This window comes from Pteropus alecto, unplaced genomic scaffold (assembly GCF_000325575.1).
Source record: "Pteropus alecto unplaced genomic scaffold, ASM32557v1 scaffold25, whole genome shotgun sequence".
Lineage (NCBI taxonomy): Eukaryota > Metazoa > Chordata > Mammalia > Chiroptera > Pteropodidae > Pteropus > Pteropus alecto.
Window position 1 is genome coordinate 35,004,923 of NW_006441955.1, and position 22,816 is coordinate 35,027,738.

General features: G+C 40.9%; 1 protein-coding gene across 1 annotated transcript in view; it reads right to left on the minus strand.

Moving 5' to 3' along the window:
• TGFBR3 (transforming growth factor beta receptor 3) overlaps positions 1-22,816 on the minus strand; it is a 179,728-nt gene that overhangs the window by 34,392 nt on the left and 122,520 nt on the right. Inside the window, exons 5-10 of the mRNA XM_006919403.3 lie at positions 14,503-14,686; positions 9,890-10,058; positions 8,076-8,223; positions 2,898-3,087; positions 723-1,048; positions 154-306 (exon numbers count right to left, since the gene is read on the minus strand). Of these exons, the coding sequence (XP_006919465.1) occupies positions 154-306; positions 723-1,048; positions 2,898-3,087; positions 8,076-8,223; positions 9,890-10,058; positions 14,503-14,686 (1,170 nt within the window). The remainder of the gene's footprint in view (positions 1-153; positions 307-722; positions 1,049-2,897; positions 3,088-8,075; positions 8,224-9,889; positions 10,059-14,502; positions 14,687-22,816) is intronic.

A 22,816-nucleotide genomic window follows, 5' to 3' on the forward strand; every position in this document is an offset into this window, starting at 1 on the left:
TCAAAGTACATCCCATTTTGTTGAGAACTGACACTTGGCTTTGTATATGTCCTGGGGCATATGTCTCTCCTCATTTTCACAGAAATGTTAAGATTAATTTTAGGGTGATAAGGCTCTCGCACAGGGCCAAGCTTTGTTCTGGAGAACACTCACAGAGTTATAGTAAACCACACCATCAGGGGCTGACCGCCGGTGCCGAGTACCACAGCCATTCAGGGGAGACTCCAAAATGAAGTGTGTGCCATTCATCCTGGCCTTGCAGGTAGGATCCAACAGGGTGACCTCCACCCCCAAGTAGCTGTTGGCCTGAAACAACAACCACAAAAGACATAAAAAAAGGGAGCCCACAGGCAGTTCTGCAGCATACAGTTAACACGTTTTGCCTGGTCTTCCAAGTAAAGATTGCTGAAGGCCTGCATTCCTTCTCCCCTCTTACCTTTTCCCAGCCTACCACCTCTCAACAGCCCAAGGATTGTGTTTGTTGGCCTTGGAAATTCAGTAGCAAAATATTGACACACGAGGATCTGGAACCCCCCCTACTGAGAACAACAGGAACCGAGTGAGAATTACAGCCAAGGGGAAGTGAGCCCATCCAACTGAGAAAACAGTATCAAGTCTCCGGAGTCCAAAAGTGAAAGAGCTGGGGAAATAACTAACACATACTGGGGCAAGATGGAGAGGGAAGTGGCCTTCTCTTCTCTCCTTGAAGAAATTGCACTGACCTGAAAAGAATCTTTTTCTACAGCCACGATTATCTTCTCATTGTCACATTTGACTGACAAGGCAACATCTATGCTCCCTTGCACCTCCTCAGGCTCTCTGGGACCAGAAAATAGTCGTAAGCTGGGGATGACAGGGTCTTTTGGCTGGAGGATCCCATCTTCTCCCACTTCCTTCTGGCCTCTCCTGGGGATATCCGGGAAAGGAAAGGGGAAACCTCCATTCCTGCCTCCCCCTCCCTGGATGGGTGGGTTGTCCAGGGTGCCAGGGTCCAGCAGGATCCGTAGCTCAGGAGGGATGGTATGGACTTCTTCATCTCTCATCTCCTCTGGTGGTGCAGAAGAAAGCAAAATATCATCAGCGTTTGATGCCAGGCCATAATCATCATTGTTGGAGGCAAGAACAGGAAGAATTAGCACAGATTGGGTATGTATAAAATTACTCTTAACAAGTGGTGTATGAAAGAGATGAAAGTCTAGAAGCCTGAATTCTAGTCCTAGTGTTTATTTTACCTGAGTGGCTTTGGTCTAATGGCTTACTTCTCTGTGCCTCAGTTTCCCCAATTTTAAAATTAAGAGGTTGGATGAGATCAGTGGTCCTCAACTTTGACTACATGTTAAAATCACTTTGGGAGCTTGAAAAAAATGCCCATGCTTCACCCCAGACCAATTAAAAAACTCAGCCCCTCTGAAGTGGTACCTAATCATTAAAATGTTTTAAAGCTCCCCACATGACTCCAATGTATAGCCAAGGCTGAGATTAGATGATTTTTAAAGCTCTGCAAACTGTAAAAACCTATGATTCGAATAAGTTGTGTGGGACAATATTAGTTCATTCATATGCCATTGAAATAATTCCCTTGAATCTAGAGATACTTTAGAAGAGTTTCTCTAAAGATTTCTTGAAACAATATTGGTATTTTAAGATTATTTGCTACTTCCTTTTTGGCTACTAAATTCCAACATGTGCCTGGGCACTCTGGCCTTTTAGAACCTGGTCCTGAAGAAGAAAAGAAAAAGTTGCTTAGATTTTTTCTTAAAAAGCTGCTTAGTTACTTATTCCTTCAAAGAAATAGGCATATTTCCATTCAATGAAAACTCAGTGTTTTTTCATATTGTCAACAATTTAGAGGGAGGGGGGAACAAAACAAAACAAAAAAACCTTTCCCCAAGAGTCTCTGCATCCACTCTCCAAAGCCAAATGATGTATGCTTGAGGTCAATCCATCTCAGTAGGAAGTAAAGATGACCAGTGGACATTAACTCTCCTTCAATACTATCTTAATGAAAAAGAGCATAGCTGTATGAGTCCAAAAGAAATCAGAGCTTTTGGAGGGCTTTTTCATTTGTACTTCAACCAAAACCTTCACAATATGTCTCTGAGGTAGGTCCTACTGTTTATCCATATCATTGAGGAGGAACAACCTGAGGCTCAGAGGTTAATGAACTCCCCTATCCACCACCACCACCAAACAGTAAATAAAATGGCAGAGCTGGAACTTGAACCTGCACTCCTAATCTTCATTCTATTGGCACTGCACTCAGTAGCAGTAACATGGGGTGAGAACATAGGTCTGGAGATCAGAAAACTTTAAACTGAGTCTCACTAGCTATAAAACTCTGGAAAACCTCAAGAACTTACTAAGCCTCTGCTTTCTGCTCCATCGACCTGGGGTAATAACCCATGCATTCCCTCTGGGTGAGGATGAATGAGAAATCTGTTCATGTTGTTTGATCATACCACTTGGTTGAGAATGAAAAAGCACATCATGAGTCCCCATGACTATTTTCATATAAGATACAGCATGACTGAGGACTTCTTTCCTGCATTCCCAATTCCTCTGTATCTCAGGTGTTAGAAAAGAAGCCAGGCTACTTTATCCTTATGTAATCATAGTGAAAGCAATCTATAACAAAGTTCTCCAACATGCAATCAACTCTATATTACTAAAGCAAAAACAAAAAACAAACAAAAAAACCCAACTATATTAAAGATAGCTTCCTCGAAATAATCTATTAGAATTCTAGATAACTTTAAGGTTTACAGTAAAAAGCAGTTAATCAAATCATTAAAATCTGCACTAAAAAAACACCACCACATAGGCTGAAATGAGAGTTCCTCATTGGAAAGCTTCATTTGAGAGATATTTTTAATACAATTTTAAAAAATCATACTTACCATTGTTTTCAAGCTGAAGGTGAAATCTATTAGCCACAGGAGCCACTGTGTATGATGTCACTGGACGATAGCCATTGTCCAAGGCCCACTTGATCAGATTCTCTTGAGTTGAAGGAATATCATCTCTTACTGATTTGGTCATTATCATGGATCTCTCACTCTCTTTCCCAAAGCCAATGCTGTTAGGAGCCTAAATAGCAAAATTTCACTTATGAGTCAAATTAAACAGTGCTTTAAATAATTGGAAACAAATAAATTCTATACTGTATATGAAGGAATTACCTATTCTTTTAATCCTTATTCTCCTTGGACTAAGAACATTATGTGAAAATCTGTTAACAGATTAAGAGAAATCTATGCATGCTGTTTGATCATATCATTTGGGTTGTTACATAGATAAAAATAGTAGCTATCTGCTAAGTATATCTACTGTGTAACAACAGAGTCAGTTCAATGTTTCAATTATTAACACACACACACCATATATGTATGTATAGCAAATTTCTCCTTAATTTTACTTAAAATTATGTATGAAGTATACATATGTGCATGTTATATTGACATATACACACAAAAAAAGCCTGTGTTTTTACTTCCTGCACCCTAGATTTAAATGAAAGAAGGCACAACCTAGTTACTTCAGTAGTAACTAGGAGACTATCTCATCTTTGTAACTATTAAGTTCCATATGGTGAAACAAGCAATGTTTATATTTCATTTACGATTTATGATCTATTTAGCAATCTTGTAATTGTATTCATCTGCCAACCCTATTAACTGAATATGCTTAGATTTTATGTTCTAAATATTAATTAAGTTAGGGTACTGTGCCTCTAAATATTAATATTTTATCCGACAATACAAGTCAGCCTTAAAATTTGCTTTCACTTGATAATCACCTACAAATTAAAACTGAATGACAGAAATCTTTCCAAGAAAGGATATAAAAGGACTCTGAGTAACCAGGACATGGAAGGTAAATTTCCATATCACCTTCTGACTCCTACAACAATGATCCTGTCAGATAGTAAGAGAGCTGAATGATGCAGAGGGGACCCCAAAGAGAAGGCACTACATTTTCAACAACTGCTCCAACAGGGCTGGAAAGCCCTTCCAACATGCAGATTATGGCATTTTCATGCTGTATAAAAATCACTTTAATTTCCATGCCCAATTATTTTCCTGCATATATGTAGCATTTTCCCTAAATTCCTCATTGGTTTCCCATTCTGTTTACCCCTAACATGACTAAATAGTAATCCTTTCCCACTGTAAAACCATAGAAGATTCACAAGCTCTAAGTTCTCTTAGCCTCTTTGGTTGTGGGACATTGGCTGAGGACATATAATTTTCAATTCAAAGTTTAAAGGGGCTCACCCAGTATATTTTTCTATTACCCAAAGCGCTTATCTGAGGAAAATCCACCAGCCTGGCCAGACACACGAGCATATATGCAAAGGAACCAGAAGGCTTCAACCAAGTTCTATTGCTATTTGCAAAAAACTCAGCTCCATAGGTTTAGAATATTCTAGCTCCTACTCTGATTCAGAGGAAACACCTTAGGGGAAGGAAGGGTTAAAAAGGGAAAGAAAGAAAACTAAAATGAGATAAAGAAGGATCCAAATTATTCTTAGAACTTTTTATTCATTTAGTCAACAGCAGTTTCTGAGACACAGCTTCTTCCAGCCTTGCAAAGCAGCATGTCGTTTTGATTGGCTGGAGTTGCAATACTGGCCTAAACACTACTACTTGGCCTCATCTGCCCTAGTCTTTCATGTTGTTGGACAGCTGAGAAAATACTGTATTTCCGGAATACTATCATCATAACTGCACCTGTCCTTTTTGTACCAATATGGAATGATTTTTTTTACACCTTTCCACATGAAATCCAGGAGCTGTCAGTATCACTCATTGATTATGCCTTGGGACTTACAAGGCTAGAAATCTATCCACACATTTGTAAAGCAGCAAGGCTCAGGACAATGGCAACAAGTGGTTCCTAGCAATGAGTGCAGTCTGCACCTGTATTTCTGGGAGTCCCCAGGCTTTTCCGAGGCCTGAGTGTAGCTACTCCAAGTGAGAATGTTCAAGGGGGTCTTCAAACACCACCACCATCTTTCCCACCTATATCTTCATGAAGGATGATGAGCTAAGTAAAATCTGAGTGCCCCCACATCCTCCTCCACCAACCAACACACACCTGCATCAGAACTGCTGGTGTAGGGGAGGGGACCGGGGAACGGTTGGTTAGAGAGTTAGTGTGTATTCCTTCTGAGATTAAAAAAAAATGTCTTCCAAGAACAAGCCAGCTATTGCCAATCTCGAAGTCCCAAGGCCATATGAAATAGTATAACAGAAAATTTCTAACACATTTTCTCCATCTATTCTTTTATGTTTTGGAGGTTCTTCCAAAATGTGACAATGTACGGTCCATAAGGGACATGAAGAAAAAGCCAGAGCTAGACTTGGCAATGTAGATACTTCTGGTACCATTCTTGCCCACAGCAGTTTTTTGCATCTCTTTGAAACATTCTGTTATTTGGAGGCTACATTCTGCCCATATCCCACCCCTAACACACACACTCTATCCATGTATAATGGGCTTCTTCCTTAAATTTACCCTATCAAGTTACTTACACTTCCTTTAGTAGACATTTTTGTTTTCACTTTGTTTAGAGAAGTTAATTGCTCCTATAGACAAACTTTTAAAGATTTGCTTATGGAAAGAGGATGAACTGCCTTTTTATGGCACATGTGCACTGTGCTAAGAGCTTTACATATGCTATTTTATTTAATTCTCCTTGGAAATATAAGAGGATAGGTACTACTACTCCTTTGTGAGAGAAGGGGAACCTGAAGCTCACAGAAATTAAGGTAGCACATGTAGCTGAGAATTCGCCACATGTGCTGAGTGCTTTAAATCAGCAGTCCCCAACCTTTTTGGCACCAGGGACTGGTGCTCCTATGAGAATCTAATGCCTGATGATCTGAGGTAGAGCTGAGGTGGTGATACTTGTGCTGGGAGCGGCTGCGAATACAGATGAAGCTTCTCGGCTTGCTCGCCCGCCGTTCACCTCCTGCTGTGTGGCTCGGTTCCTAACAGGCCACTGACCACTACCGGTCTGTAGGCTGAGGGTTGGGGACCCCTGCTTTAAATGAAATACCCAGTCACACTTGAATGAACGAATGAAAAAATAAACTTCACTGAACTTCACAAGCACTCTCAAAGTAAATAGTATCATACCCATTTCACGGGTAAGGAAACAGGCTCAGAGTTCAACTGGATTGCCCAGTATCAACTGGGAGTAATGACAACTGGAGATGGGCACCGAAGCCAGGATTCCTTCCACTCTACCAATATTGTCTTTAAAGGAAATACTAGAAACAAGCTCACTATTAACCATTTCCCTCTTTCTAAGCACAGTCAGAATGTATGCCTTTTTATTAGCAGGTAACTTTCCCTCACAGCACAGTCAGAATTCTCATCTGAGGCAGGGAGTTAGGAAATCACAAAGCATGAAACTGATTGGGGGAATAAAAAAGAACATCATGAAACATTACCTAATTGTTTAGTAATGTTGTCATGCATTGTCCAAAATTGGCCTGGAACAGGAGTACAGCCAAGGAGAGAAATATAAACAGATCTTGCACTGGGATGGGTAATCTCATTTCTAGGCTGATTCATATGAGAAGTGGGGATACTCAAACTGAACTCCAGGACTGCCACGGACCAGGCACACATACTCGGGGAGAGAAAGAGCCATTGAAGGGTCAGGGCTGAAAGAACATTACACAAGAACTCCAGCAGAGAATTAAAACGTACCGTATGTTTTTGCCTTTCAAAGCATGATTCCCTTTCCTGTTTTTGTTATTTTGAAGTTAAAAACATTTGGTTGGTGTGCCAGGCAGCAAAGGCTGCAGACACCTCAGGTCACCATCATCCCTCATGCCATGCCAGGGAAAACAATCAAAACATCTCTGACTTTAGAAAATCGTGGCTGAGGCTTTGCGCTCAACACCAAATTAATGTATCACCATTACATATCATGGCTTATTGGGATCCTCTCAAAGTTAAAAAAAAAAAAAAAGACGACACATTAAACTTTGTCAGTTGTCTACACCTTCATGTGAGTAACCCCACAGGATTGAACCGATTACTTTAAATTAAGATGTGTATGCTTATGGCTTTGCCTGCTGCCTCTAGTGGATGCTTGTACATGACGTTGCCTAGGGGACCACTGACTTTGTTCACTGCTATATCCGGCAAAGGTGTCAGGAAAGAATAATACCAAAATCAAAAGCATCCTTTCTCCTAAAACGTTGAAAACATAAAACCCACTCCAATTGATTCGATGCAGATACTGAAAGAAGAATTAGCTATAATTTTTTTTAAAGAGTGCACAAAAATTCAAGCCTATAAAAGAGATGCTAAAGAGGTTAATTATCTTCTTAAAAATGAAGAAGATTTTTAACATTCAATATAATTCACTCCAATATGCTGTCAAATAGTTATCTCCCTAAACGTATTTGAAAAAGATTTATTTTACCAAATTTCAATATTCAACTTTTCAGGAACTAGTTGCTGTTTGCCTATCATGTCAACCAGCTAAGCTTCTTCAGTATATTCTCTTCATGAAACATATGCTTAGGGAACAGGCTGGAGGCACTTCTCTAGTGTCATCACACTCACCTCTCCATTCTGTAAATCTTTTTTCAATATTTCACTCTTAGAAGTTAGAAGCAAATGAAACGATATGTCAATATCATGTACTTTTCTCAAAAATCAAGAGTATGGGCCTTACAGGACTCAATCATGAAAGGCTTAATTGTGTTCATTGTTTTACTGACTATGACTGAAAAGTACATTAATGCATTTCAGGAATTTCACAAATGAGGCTGAACTTCAGAGGGGTTAAGAGACTTGCCCAAGGTCACAGTTTTTAAATGGCAGAGTCTGGACTCAAATATGGGTCTGTCTTGACCTCCAAGACCATAATTTCAACCACCACTCTGTTCACCCTTGTCACGAGAAGCCAAGGAACAGGCTATTTTGCAAAGTGAAAAATTGTTGAGAGGGCTGAGAGTCCAAAGAGGCAGAAATTTTACAATAATAACACATATAAACATGGCTTAAATTATTGCCATTCATCAAAACAAATAAATGCTCAACCAACTTACAATAACTTTCAGGTTTCCCTTAACATCGAAAGATTTGATAACCCAGTTGACAGACTTTTTGCACTTCAAGATCAAGATGAGATTTTTGAACACCTCAGGATCCTTTCGAGAAGGTCTTATGTCAATTATTATATCCACCTGGAAGGCACTGTGAATGGAAAACAAAGGCAGAGTTAGGACCCAAATGCCAGAAAGTTGCAACTATCTCCCCTCTTCCAAGTCTTCATGTTTCCAGTGTCTGGCCAGTTGATTAAAAAGCTGGAGTCGATCCCAGGCAAATGACATGTGCAAAACAGATTGTTAGTGCACACATAACAAATGGCCTTACATAACAATAGAAAAATATGCCTGCTGATAATTAGCCACTAAATTTTTTTCTCCTCTTTAGGGGGGGAAAAAAGTGGTTACTTAATGCAGCCACTGTTTGAAACGAACTTGAACAAACCAGAAGAGTTTACTTTTGAAGCAGAACTGTTGCTTTTTCAACCTTCAACACCTTCAAAGCTTCAGTGTGTAACTTTCCAATATGTTAGATGTTCAAAATCCTTCAAAACCAGAATGGGAAGCAGTTTGGTGAGAGGTGGGTGGCAGGGAGGAGATAGGCATGGCAGTAAAAAAAAAAGGAAATTTCAGAATAAGAGGCAAAAGGCTAGAGAATTTCTTGATTTATATAAGGTTTGCTTAAGCCATTAACATTGGCTACAGAATCATATCTGCATTTACTTTCCCAAACTTCTGGATATATAGTTATTAAAATAAAGAAAACAGATGGTCAACCAAGGGATCACTGGAAAATTGATGAAAAGAACCCAAACTTCTAAGAATTCGATATAAAAGAGAATTTTTACCAAACAATAACATCTCTGTCATTCTGAATTTAAAGGAAAGTCTTTCTTTCTATCTTGGTTTTACACACTTGAAAAGTATAAAATGAATGATATACTCAAATGAAGCCTTAAGCTTAATATCTAAGCACATTTCTCAGATGGCTTCTATTCTCATTCCCTTTTAATTTTCCACAAAATTATTCACGTGGGACAGAAAGGGAACCTTACCAAAACTGATCTACAGTTTATTCGTTTTCGAAATCAAGATTTGATTAGAATTTTAACTTTGAAATCTCTCTACGATATACATTTATTTTTCAAATCATTAGTTCACATGAAATGCAGGCTGCAGTGGAAGAAGGGCCTACTTTTCCCCTTTTTGTTTCTTTTTTTTTCAATTCCATATTCATTCCTAATAGGAAGTGTTAAATTTCCAGTCCTGGGGAAAGAATAAAAGGATGGGAAAGGGAGAACAAGAACACAAGGGAGAGGCGGGTTATGGCCAATGGCTATTTGGTATGACACTGTGAAGGGCCACACCCCAACGCTCACACACGCATCACTTTAAAATAAGCAGTTATGAGTGCAAAAGTGCTCTGATGACACTAGGAACAGAACTTTATAAAAACAGAATGCTAGTAACAATAATTGTGTTAAAAGGCACAATTTGTAAGTTTCTTATCAGAGATAACCTCAGTCAAGGAGATAATGATGCAGCAAGAATGACTGTGTCCTATTAATTAGTACCAAGAAGTTCAGAATAGGTTTCAGGAACTCATCTAAAATACAGGGGATCTAGAGACAGATGCAGAAAATAAAATGTACCACGGCTGTCCTTACTCCCTTCTTCAAAGCTTCTGTGAATCTCACCCAAAGCATCAATGGCTCCCTCCCTCCTGCAAAGGGAGGGCTGCACCTCTCCCTGCCTCAAGTCAGGGAAGATCTTTATTTTCATCTCTTCTCAGTTCAGAACACATACACACTCACCTGTAAGGGTTAGAGTTGGGGGTGATTAACTCGATGATGTGTACTTCCTTATCCTGGGGCTGGCTGGATATCACACACCCTTCTGCTGCTTTGGGCTGAAGGTACTCAGCAAGGTAATTGAGAGAGAGAAAATTCTTCCCTATGTTGCATGTGGGAGGGAACACTTGATCTGAAAGTAAAGAAGCACAGGACCACCCGTCAAACCACTGAGCTACATGGTAACCAGTCTCTAAGGAAAGAAGGTGATGGTGACACTGAGCAAGTGAGGCATCCAAGGAACCACAGTGCTAAGGAAGGGCCTTAGGCCTCCTCAACCACTGCCCTGGAATACCACCCTCTGGTCACCAGTGATCTCCTACTGATCAACTCTAGTGACGTCTTTTGGTTTAAATCCTCGCCTTTCTTGTTCTCTGTGAAACTTCTTGGTCTTCATCCATTTCTTCTGACTTCTATCTTTCAGTCTCTTTCACTGGTTCCTCCTCCTCTGTTCATCCTTTAAATACCAGTGGTCCTCCACCTTTAGTGCACATCAGAATCCACCTGTTTGGAACTCATCCCCAAGAGTTTGATTCAGAAGATCTAGGTGGGGCCTAAGAAGCTTTCTTTTCGAAAGCTCCATAGTTGATCCTGCTATAAAACCAAGGCTAAGAACCTCATTTCCTTCTTCAATCTTCTTTTTGTCTCATATTCTTCTAGATGATCTCAATTACTCCCAAAGCTTCAAGTTGTATCTAGATCGTGACTCCTTTTCTGAGTTGCAGACCTATATTGGTATCTGTATACCAAGCACCTGTCACTTAAAAATCCACTAAATATTTCACAGTCAGCATATTCAACACTGAATCTCATTATTTATCCGATTCCCAGATATGGTCCTCCTTGGATATTTGCTATTTCAATTAATAGAAGAACCAGCAACCTAATTAATTCTCTGGCCCATCATGTACAATTAATCATTCTCTCATATTTTTTCTTCACAGCACTTTACACTCCGAAAACCAAAGACAGGAGTTTAGGCAGCACAGTGAAGGCAGACTTTCACTCTTTCTCACAATCTTGACACAGACAACTAACGTTTCTATAGCATTTTACAGTTTACGAGGTGCTTCAACAAACATTGTCTCATTGTGCTGAGAGCTGCTCATCACCTTGACCAGGTAAAGAGTCTGAAGATACTCCCCCAACGGCACATGCCATTTACACGGCACTGTGGTTGATGGGATTTCCATTCAGTGGTTAAATGTTTAAACAGAACTTGAAACTGCTGGCAGTATGACAGCTGGGAGCAATGTCAAGGAAGTTCTAGGTGCAGCAAACTTTTTTCAGCAGGGGTAATTAATCAGAGCCCTGGCACTTTAATGAAACAGACTTCTGCCCTTTCCATATAATGGACAGGATGCCAGGGTTCAAATTCACGTGCAAGTCTCACTTAGAGAAGAATCAGCTGAGGAGGTACCAAGGTTGGGATGATATTACCCTCTCCTGAATCCCACCAAACTTGTACACATTGTGGCAACAGGGCTCCATGTGCCACCCCTAGAACAGAGGGGACCAGAGGAACTCATGAGACCCCCACTTTGAGGCTCATTCCAAGAGAGCTTAGCTCTGAACTCTGCATTCTTCCCTAATGACCCCCTCAGAGAGAAGAGGCCAGGGCTCCTCCAACTCAGGCTGCCGGAGCAGCCTCCCCCCGACATCTGCTGAGGGTTTTGCCAGATGAGTAGGTGAGGAATGCACACCCTGCAGCTGCAGCCCTGCAGATGCCTCCCCCAGATCGCAGGATGGAAAATAAGACTGGGGTGACAAGACTGAAATTTCATAAAGAATTAGAGGTTGTGTGAATGGGCCAGGGACAGGCCAGTCTGGAACTCAAGGATCTAGACCTCCTGGGGCTCTGGCCTGCATATCCAGTTCACAGCGGTGCCTGGTTTGCATCTGGCATTTAGTAGGTCCATGGTATAGGTTTCCTGGATGAACAAATGCTGATGCGAGATTTGAAACTAATAACAATATTTACCCATGTGTGACTTTCCTAAGCCACCAGTAAAGGTTTAATTCTTTAAAGTTGCTGTTATTAAGGGCTCAAGTCCCAGATGCCATTGTCACTAAGTTGAATAAGCTGATCACTTTTTGTTGTGTGTGCATGTGTGGGGTGAGTGTGTGTGTGTGTGTTTTCCCCAAATGGCCTTCCACATGCCTGGCATCAAAACTTACACCAACTGCCAAGTAGAAAGGAAACCACAAAGGGGAATCCCCGGGTAGAGACCTGGCGTGTTTGGGGTTGGGCAGGACGGGGGAGGGGGAGCGTCGTATGCTTATTTGTATTTTAAGAAAGGATTGACAAATGACTTTGAGACCTTGAATGATATACTCTAAGAGCCTGGGAAGTGACACAAACTCCTCATTTTCCTGCTGTGGAAACTGAGGCTCCAGCGGTAAATCAGACTCTTGCTTGAAGCTTCACAGTTAATGAAACCAGCTGGGATAAGAGCCATAAACTCAATTCTTCCACTCTAGGTATACAGGTGAGAGCAGTAGTTCTCAAACATTAGTGAGCATCAGAATCACCTGGAGTGCTTGTTAAAACACAAATGATTAGACCCCATTGCCAGAGTTTCCAATTTAGTTGGTTTGGGCTGGCCCCAAGAATTGGCATTTCTAACATGTTCCCAGGTGATGAGGATGCTGCTGCGGTGGGGACCACACTTTGAGAACCATTAGGGATAGAGCAAAAAGAGGCTCATAGCCTGGGGTCCCTAGGTTGCAGAGTAGAGAAAGGTCAGGTTCTGGGAAGCTAGCCGATGAGGCGTGCTCAGAGGAGTCTGATCCATGGTGATAAACAACATCACCTTGTGGTCCATCGACCTAACAAAGGACTCTCACTTCCCCTAGTTGCTCCTCTTCATGGTGTGGGCTGGTGGCTTATACCTAACTGGTGGCTGACATCAAGTTTCAGGGGCTCCAAAGGTTAACCAAGGAGTTAATCAGTTTTTTACTGGACTGGACACCAGCTCCTTTAAGTTCTTCCCTAACCCAGTGTGTGGCCTTGGGGAAGTCACTGAATACCTCATTCAAACGGCAGGTGATGGCTGTGTACAGGAGCTCATTCACTGTCAAGAGAACAGAGTCTAACATTCTAAATGTTACTATAATACATTTTCTTATTCTAAATAATTCCAACGGGAGTAATAGTCATTCTTTCATGCTACTAGAATTCTGTGTTAGAAATGCAGACCATTAAAAATTTTTTAGAAAAAAGAAAGAAATGCAGACCATTGGCCAGGGCTTAGAACCTTTGTTAAAAGATATTTTTAATTTGTTCCAATGGGACTTGACTTCTCATGAAAATTTAGTAACGAACTTCAACTTTTTGAACCCAACTCTCTTCTAAAACTCCTTCTCTCTTTACTCTGCTAAATAAGTCTTTCCAATCAGGTGGCTCACTTTCATTTTTAGGTTGTGCTTATTTAGCTAAGACTTAAAACACAGCATCAGGCAACAGGCATTAGAGTCAAGAGTCAGAAAACTTGGGTTTGAGTTCTGGCTTTGCCACTTGCTGGTAATATGGCTTTGAGCATGTTAAGCTTAACCCTCCACTAACCCCTCTGTAAAATAATGGAAATAATGGTTTCCTCCTAGGATTACTAGTGGGGTTAAATGGTGTGGGTGCATGTGAAAGAACCTCATGTGGCTTCTGCATACAGAACACACCCTAAAGGTGTCCACCTTTCCTGCATTTGTCAAAGAGCCCAGATTCAAAAAAGGGCAGTAACCTACCCTGCGTGGCCATACTGTCTATGGAGGAAGTGACAACTGCTGTAAAATTCAACAGAAAGCTGATGGACGCTGAAAACCTGGAATGCAGTTTTCACACAATCACCTGGCTATACCGAGGACCCATTCACAAGAGTGGTTATTTCTAGTAATTTACGGGAGTTCCGAATATACATAACTAAAAATAATGAAAAAAAGTTATTTAAAAAAATAATACACTTTCAAAATTGAGTCATTGGATATTTATATCCCTCTGCAAGGCAAAGAAATTAAAATGGGCTATCTCTTACCAAGGCAATACAGTTTCTTTCTCCAATAATTATCCTCGCAACAGACCTTAGTATTAAAAACATATTCAAACGTTTTTCCTCTGCTATTTCCAAAATTTAACTCATGTCTCGAAATCACACACTGACACTACATTCAAAAGTTTACAGAACAGTAGGTAAGAGGAAGCTCTAACTGTTGACCTCCTTCATGCCATTGTTTATCACCTCCCTTCCCACATGTGCCCTCTGCTTCTAGCCCTGCACTCAGTTCTTCTGACTCCTGTGTATGGGTGTCTTCTAAATTCTATACCATAACCTCCTCCTCCTTTCTCTCAACCAGGCTACTCTCCCATTTTTCACTTGGCCATCACCAGGCCTGTTTCCTCAGATGGAAAATTGGAAGGCGGGGACATGGGGAGAACAGACCCCAGTGATCCCTCAGGTCCCTGCCAGCTCCAACATTCTGTAATTATAGGATTCTTTGCCCTAACCACCTGGTCACAGGAAAAAAAAAAAAAAACCACCTGACTGTTGTAAATCAGCCATTATTTGAAACCACGTAAAATTTACCTTCTCCCACTTTAATATAAATGTTTCGTGCTATCTTGAGTTCGGTGAATGAAGTGACCGCTCCATACTCCTTTCGGGCCCAATTTAACAGATGCTCATTTCCATGGGGGAAGTGCCTTTCTTCTGCTTCTGCTGACAAAGAGAAGTTTCCTGATGAAAACTGGACCACAGAACCCTCAGACACCTAAGGAAAAGAAAATTGCATATTTAATGCGGTACAGTCACCTGGAGCTGAATCATAATAAGAGAACACTTATCAGACAACTAATGGAGATTTGTCAATCCAACCTCTTCCCTTTGTTATACAGGCAGATTATCTGTTTTTAGCAGCTGATTCAAGAAATAATCTCAAGGCTACTTCTCCCTGCTAATGATAAACCTATGATGCAGGATGTTCCTTTGAATTTTTAAAGATTAAAAAAAACACCTCTACAATGACAGACTACAGAGTGCATTGTGAATAATCACAAGCATTATCACTGCTATCTTCCAGATATCTAAACTGAAGGTTAACCTTTCAAGTAATATGTTTCAAAAGTCAAGTGAGAAGTCTTGGTGAGTGCTGTCATGGGCTTGTAATGGGCTTCAGGATCAGAGCAGGTGATCCCAAAGTCCTGCTAGCAAGTGAACTTGACTGCCAAGTCTTCCACCACTGCAGCATCATCACCACAGGGACACAGCAAGAGTCCCCCTGGTTTATGTTCTCCTAAGCACTGAGATAAAAAGAAACTTTAAATCACTAACTAGACACTTAATCTTTTCATTAAATTACTATTACTGACAAAGAGGAAAAGTACAGGGTTATAAGATATTATTTTGGCAGGGGTGAGGAGTTTGGGCAGATAAGAACTTCCTAAGAGAGTAACATTAAACAGAGATCGGATGGTGTGTAGGTATTTGAAAGTGCTATGTAAACAGAAGCCATAAGTAGAAGACTTCTGATACTAAAAAAAAAAAAAAGGCTAGAAGTTGCCAGTCTCCTACCACGCTACATTACTTCCTAACAATGAGATGAATGTGTATTACAGTTTATTTTGTAAGACCCCCAAATTCCCATAGATAATGAAGTCAAGAGGCTATTAGAGTCATCCCAATAAAACTTTCGGGATGATTTATGCAAGTCCCACATTCTTGCTGAATGTATTTAGACCACAGTACTGACCTAGCAAATCATAGTATACATAATTAACTCATACAAAGGAGAAAAATTCTCATTTTATTGCTGTACTGAAATCACATTTAGTTGCTGGTGAAAATATGCGTGTCATCTTTATCGGCTAGCATTTATAAAATAACTGATTTTATCAATGTCAGGGTGAAATGCGAGCAAAAAGGCAAACTCCCAAATCATAAAACTATAAATATCTTGTATTAAATTTCACATTAACTATTTATCATTAACAAAAAAGCAAGCAGGTTCTAAAGAGGTTCTAAATAGCCAGACTAAAAGCAGGTTAAGGGCAAGGATTTCACTTACAACTCTATCGCTTACAGCAGCATTTTCAACCTTAACGCATATACGAAACAGTATTTACCTTAACTATTGTGCTAGGCATTAATATTTTCTATTCAATTATATATTCATATATTTTTTAAACACTGGGAAAGAAGTACTTCACCAAACTGATGCCATAACCTAGTAATGCTATGGTCTCCCTTTTGGCTGAAAGCTGGAAGCACCTAAGAAATTCTAAATATCCTGAGGCCCAGGCCACACCCTAGATCCATGAGAATCTTTGGGGTGGGACCCAGGCATCATTAACAAGCTGGCCATAAACTATGGCCACTAACAGTAGTTATCATTTATTGAACACGTATTACGTATTATGTACCACAAAGTGCTATCATGTGTGATAATGACATTTGCTAAATCACCCGATGCCACTCATAAGCAAAACCAGTGGGGACGGTTTAGTTTCAACCTTGTTTTGACATGGCCTGTGTAAGAAAAAACCCCTGAGCCATTTACCTGCCAAACAATAACCATGCCAACCAATGTATAAATCCTCTGAGGCTTAGCTACTCACCGACACTGAACTTCCAACAATGTTTATCTGACTTTCTGACTTAAGCACTGTAGTAAAATCTTTTCACCGAAAAGCACTTGCACTAAAAAGTCATTTTTATTATGCCTGTCACCGAAGAAAACCACAACAGTCCAGAGGCCTTTGTCCCACTGCCAGCACAGTTCTGAATGCTTAGGCAAGCATCCCTGGATGTTCTGTTCCTTTTGTTCTCATCCACGTTACGACCATAAAACACTTGAGTTTTAAATATGCTATACATAGAGAACATTTCTTCACAGTGGAAGGTGGGATATCACTCCAGAACATTCCAGAGGCAAGAATGTGAACAGTGTAAATAAGGGAAGAAATAGGGAGCAACTTCGGAATGTATCCTAAAGTAATTGAAAAGGGATACCATAGAATAGCTGGTTCTTCACAAAGGGGCAGCTCCTGGCTGGCTGATCCCTCCACGCACCATCAACCCTGCTCATCTATCATCTCCTAGGCCAGCAGCAACAGGATCGCTCACTCTGGGTTGAGGAATTTGGAAAAGGAGCTAACTGCCACTCCTCGGGCACATTCCAATAAGAAGAAAGCAAAGCTGCCAGGGGCAGTGAAGTGTCCCTGACTGTAGGTCAGTGGAAATTTTCTGCTGCAGCAAGGAAGTTAGACAGCATTCATGCTGACCACCCGTTCTCCTGGCTCTGACAAAGCTGGATGCTAACGAAGGCCTCTCCTAACTCCTACCTGTTTTAAAAGGTGTTGTTATTCCCACCTGATCCTTAGGAAGACCTGTGAGGTAGCTATTGTGATTTCCCTGGTAGAGTAGAGGAAACCTCAGAGAAGCCTATGGCCCACCAAGGTCAGAGAATCAGCACAGGGGCAAGATCAGGAGACTTCTGACTCCTGGTCACAGATGGCCTCTACTTGAACCCTTCCAGAAAGGAGACCTCGCTAGCTCCCAAAGAAAAGATCTCTATTCTTACCGTTCTTATTTTCTACCTGTAAGATGTGCCTTCCACTTACTTGTCTGAGCTATGCCTTCCTGACCAAAGAATTTCTTCTTCTTTCCTCCACGAGATAAGTCTTAAAATGTTTGAAGATGTCACGTGACCTTACTCATGACTTCACTTCTTTAGGGCACTATAGCCAGCCCTTCATCTCCTCTCCAGACACCATAGTTGTCAAATCTCCACCAGCAGGGTCTGAAATGCGGTGCCCGGGACAAGACTCAGGGTTTTGGGTGTAGTCCAACAAATGTACTGTGATGGTTAATTTTGTGTGTCAACTTGACTGAGCCAAGGAATGCCCAGATATTTGGTCAAACACTATTTGGAGTATTTCTGTGTGTTTTTGAATGAGATTAACATTTAAAAATTGGGAGACTAAGTAAAACAGATAGCCTTTCCTAATGTGTGGGTCTCATCCAATCACCTAAAAGGCCTGAATAGAACAAAAAGCTGACCCTCTCCTGAGTAAGAGAGAATTCTCCTGCCTAATGGCCTTCAGATTGGGACACCAGCTCTTCTGGGTCCTACAGCAGCCTGCTGGCTTTCTAACTCAAACTGAAATATCAGCTCTGCACATTTTGAACTTGCTAGCCCCCATGATCATGTGAGCCAATTCCAGACATAAACCTCTTTCTACATATATGGGGACACTGCATAAGGCCCAAGATCACATCAGCTTTTATACTGGCTAAACCCTGCTATTTTCTCATATTCGTTAATTTATGCTTTAAACATACATCCAAAAGATATTTACTGAGTGCCCACCTACTCTGTGCCAGGCACTGTTCTAGGTGCCGGAGATATAGCAGAGGAGGTGAAAGACAAAATTCCCTGACCTTGTGGAGCTTACAGTCTAGCAAGGAAGCTAAAAAGCAAAATAAATAACAGATATAATATGGTAAGCAGTGCTATGGAGCAAAATAAATTGAGAGAAGAGGAGAGGGGTACTATACTTTTAAATTTTTGATGGGAAAAGTCTAACTGAGAAAGTCACTGAGCAGTTAAAGACCCGAAGGAGATGAAGGAGCGATCCACGTGGATGTCAGAGGAAAAGCACTTGTGGTCGAGACAGCAGTGAGTGGAAAGGTCTGGCACGGGTAAGGAAAAGCAAGGAGGCCAGTGTGGCTGCAGCACAGCGGGGCAGGGGAGGCGAGCGGGAGAACAGGTCAGAGAAGTCACAGAGAATACCAGTAGGTCCAACAGGACCTTGCAGTCCATTGTTAAAGACTGTGTTTAGTGTGGGTGACATGGACCACCACTGAGAGGTCATTAAAACATCTAAAAAATGTTTTAACAGGATCACTCTGGCTGCTGTGTCCCGTATGGACTGAAGGGAGACAAGGAACAAGAAACCAGTAGTAGACTTTTGGAATTATCCAGGGGAGGAAGCGTGGCAGCTCACACCAGGTAGGTGGTGGTGGAGAGAAGAGTATGTAAATCCCCCAGTCTTTAGTTTATTACATTCAAGGCTCTTCGTGTCCTTCCCTTACACTAGTAATTCTTTTAATATAAAAACAAAGGCTTGTATTTATTCTTTAGGTCCATATTTTAAGTCTTTAGAGACCATATAAAAATCTTTATTCTATTAGTTGTCAATATCTCTAAATTCCATATTAGTGCCTTCTACATGTTTATCTAAATCCCTGAGAAGCTGAATAAGACCAGGTAGAGGTCTGCGACTTACAGGTACTCTCCCACACTGACCCGAGCACATAAAACAGCACTTCCTGGGGTTCCAGGTTGTTCACCAACTACAAAGAATCCCCATGAACTGTCCTCATTTTGTCTGTAAGGGCATCATGCAAGAATCTGTCAAGAGCCCTACTGAAATAAAGACACGATATATCGATGTATTACTTTAGCAGTCAAAGCTTTAGTCCTGCCTAATCCTCACGGTTTGGTACCTCTATTAGATTCTGGTTCAGGTTAAAGTCTGTGGAAGAATATAGATGTAAAGAAGTTAGCAAAGAAACAATGAGAGAGAAAATAATATTTTTTTCTAATATGAGAAAGGGTTAATAATCACCATTGCAAGGAAAATAAGTACATGAGTGAATATGAAATTCTTTTTTTAAAATGTTAAGAGCAAGGATTTTCTATTTGGATAAAATGGCAGAAACTTTCCAGAGCTGTTTATTCTGTCCACCATCCTCTACCTAATTTGTAGGTCCTTGTCATGCTACCAGCTCTATTTCTGGCCCTTACATCTCAACCAAACTTTCAGTAACCTCCCACCCTCCGAGCAATTTTGTCTCTCTCTATTCCTTCTCCACACTGTCACCTGAGACCTCTCTAAAAAGTAAACACATGATGATGCAGGGTAGCATCTTAACTGGCACATGATCAGAGAGGATCTCTGCTCGCCCCACTTCCAACCCCTTCCCCCTCATGTACCCAGGACTTACCATATGGAATCATTCAACATGGCAGAACACACTATGCTACTTCAGGCTCCCTGGTCTTTCTTAATCCTGCTCCCTACCTAGACCACCCTTCCCCACCTTGCTCATCTGGTAATTGCTCCTTATCCTTCCACAGGTATCACCTTCTCTGTGAAACCACCAAGGCTCCCTTTCTCTCCTCCAGACGAAGCTGCCCACTGTGTCTTGCATAAACCTCATGTTAATTGCACTATTTATCAGCAAACCTGATAGTCCTGATAGTACACCCTTGAGAGCCAAGAAAGCACTTGTTCATTTTGAATCTCCTGGGCCTGGCACTGTGCTTGGCACAAAGCAGGGGCTCAATAATTGCTTGTTGAATGAAAGCTCAATGCTGTTACTTATAAGAAAGGATATGCCATAATTTCTTCATTCCCGTAACCCTTACTTCCCTCACTGCCCAGGAAATGATCATTCAGGCTTTAAAGCTAATGATTTAATTTTTCACCCAATAATTCCAACTAAAAACCAATTATTAAATCATTTGGTAGTTCCATGTCTTCCCCCAGAATCCACTGAACTTTTCTTCTGCTTGCTAATTAAAACCCAATCTTCTGACATTCCCTGACATGACAAACATCTTCCTGTGGGAATGAACATAGCACTGAGCTCCAAGAATCCCAATCTTTAGCAAGCATCTGTGGAAGGGACAAATGTGAAGCTCTTCACTGTCCAACAAATCCCAGGTTGCCGAGATCCACACCGAGCCACCTCCTTTCCTGAATGCTCTCTTCCTACTTACAGCATGCACGACATTTGTGTTTTAAATTCTAGTTACGCTACCAGACTTTTTTAAAGAGCAGAACATTACTCTATCTGCCAGTGCTGGGAGTTTTATTACAAGAACTTACGGCTAGGCAACGAGAGCCAAGTTTATTATTTTTTCTGGATCAGATTCAACAACCTTGTCCAAAAGAGCAAGAAAAAAGCAAAAGAGGCAACCAGCCCTTTTGTTTCCACACCTGCGTTTAAGCTTTAACTCTTAAAGTCCTAAGCCAATCCACTGAAGCCTCCAGATTAATCTCCCAAGCCTGAGTGAAGTGAGCAAATGCTGGCTCCTGGGTGCAGCCACCATTTTCCTGGAACTGAGGTTCTTCGTTTTAGCACTTATCTCAGCACATCAGCTGACTCAGAGGCCTGGCAGTTGCATCACAGTCTCTCCCTGGGCCGCCCCCAAGTTGCTTTCATCTTCAGAGAGGAAGAAGAGAGGAGCTTTGCTGAGGATAGTGCCATACTGTAAGGCCTCACCTAGTCCCATCCCTCTCCTCCCACCTCCTTGACCCCACCCCGATCAACAGTCCTGGTGAAAATGCAGGCCATGCTAGATCACAGGTGGTAATTAAGTCTCCTCTGACGTTTGACCTCACCTCCTTCAAGTCCACGCACATGTTATCTTCTCAACGGGGCCTATTTAAAATTACAATCTAACCACCCCGCAGCCCCAACTCTAGCAATCTTGAGTCCTCCTAAACCCTTACATGCTTTACATGTTCTTATTTCTACGGTAAAGTATAGTATAGTATAGCATAGCATAGCATAGCATAGCATAGCATAGCATAGCATAGCATAGCACAGTATAGTATAGTACAGTATAGTATAGTATTAGTATAGTCATCTTCCAAATCACTATATAATTTACTTATTTAAAATGCTAATTGACCATCTCCTCCCACTAGAATGCAGGCTACTTCAAAGGCTAAGATGTTAGTCTGCTTTGTTCATGGGTATATCCCAAGCACCTAGAACAGTGCTGGGTATGGAAAAGACACTCTATAAGTATTTATTTAATAAATGAATGAATCTTGAGGTCTAATGAATTGGCACTGCTTACCTAAAGTTCTGTGCTAAGAAGGATTCTGAGGTCCTACTCAGGACTAGTAGAGAAATGGCAATGATCAGTCATGTGTCTGCCAGCAGCTCAGGGCTGTCGCTGCTCTACAGCTGTTCAATATAATAGTCACTAACCACATGCCACCACTAAGCACTTGAAATGTTGCTAGTTAAATTGACCTGTGTTGTAAATGTAAAATATATAACAGACTTTGTACTATGTCATACAGGCAAGAAGAAAGTTTTAAAATCTCAATTATTTTTTATTGATGACATGTTAAATGATATTATTTTGGATATACTGGGCTAAATAATATATGCCATTATAATCAATTTCACTTAATTTCCTTTACTTTTTAAATTTACTAATAGAAGATTTACAATTATCTATATGGTTTGCATTTTATTTCTACTAGACAGCATTGCTCTAGAGCCTCCTCCAACATGACCCTAAGGAAGGGTGAACTGATAATGTCCATCTATCCACCCATCTACTTCTTGGTCTGGTCTCAGAACATAAATCAATGTTAAGAAGACACCTCAAGCCCAATGCTTCCCAAAGCGTGATCCTTAAACCAGTATATCATAGACAGAAGTATGTTAAAATGCAGATTTTGGAGTTGGGTAAGAATGTGCAGTCCAGGAAACTGCATTATAACCTCCATGCCCCATCTCTCCCATGATTCCAATGTATACTTGATGATCACTGCTCTAGATCATAGATACACATATTACTTAAACTCCAAATAGTCTTTGTAAAGCACGAACAGGATTGCTCAGAGAACAAACAAGAATCCTCTCCCCTTGCACTGGTTAAAAAAAAAACAAGGCAAGAGGGAGAGAATAAAGCCAAGTCATGGATGGAGTCATCTTCTTGCACATCTAAAAAGAAAAAAATTGAGCCTTGTGAAATAAGAGGAGCCATAGCTCTCCAATGATATAGAAAAGCCTGCTGAGATCTCAGAAGAAAATCTGTTCCAGGAAAAACACACACACACACACACACATACATACACACACACACACC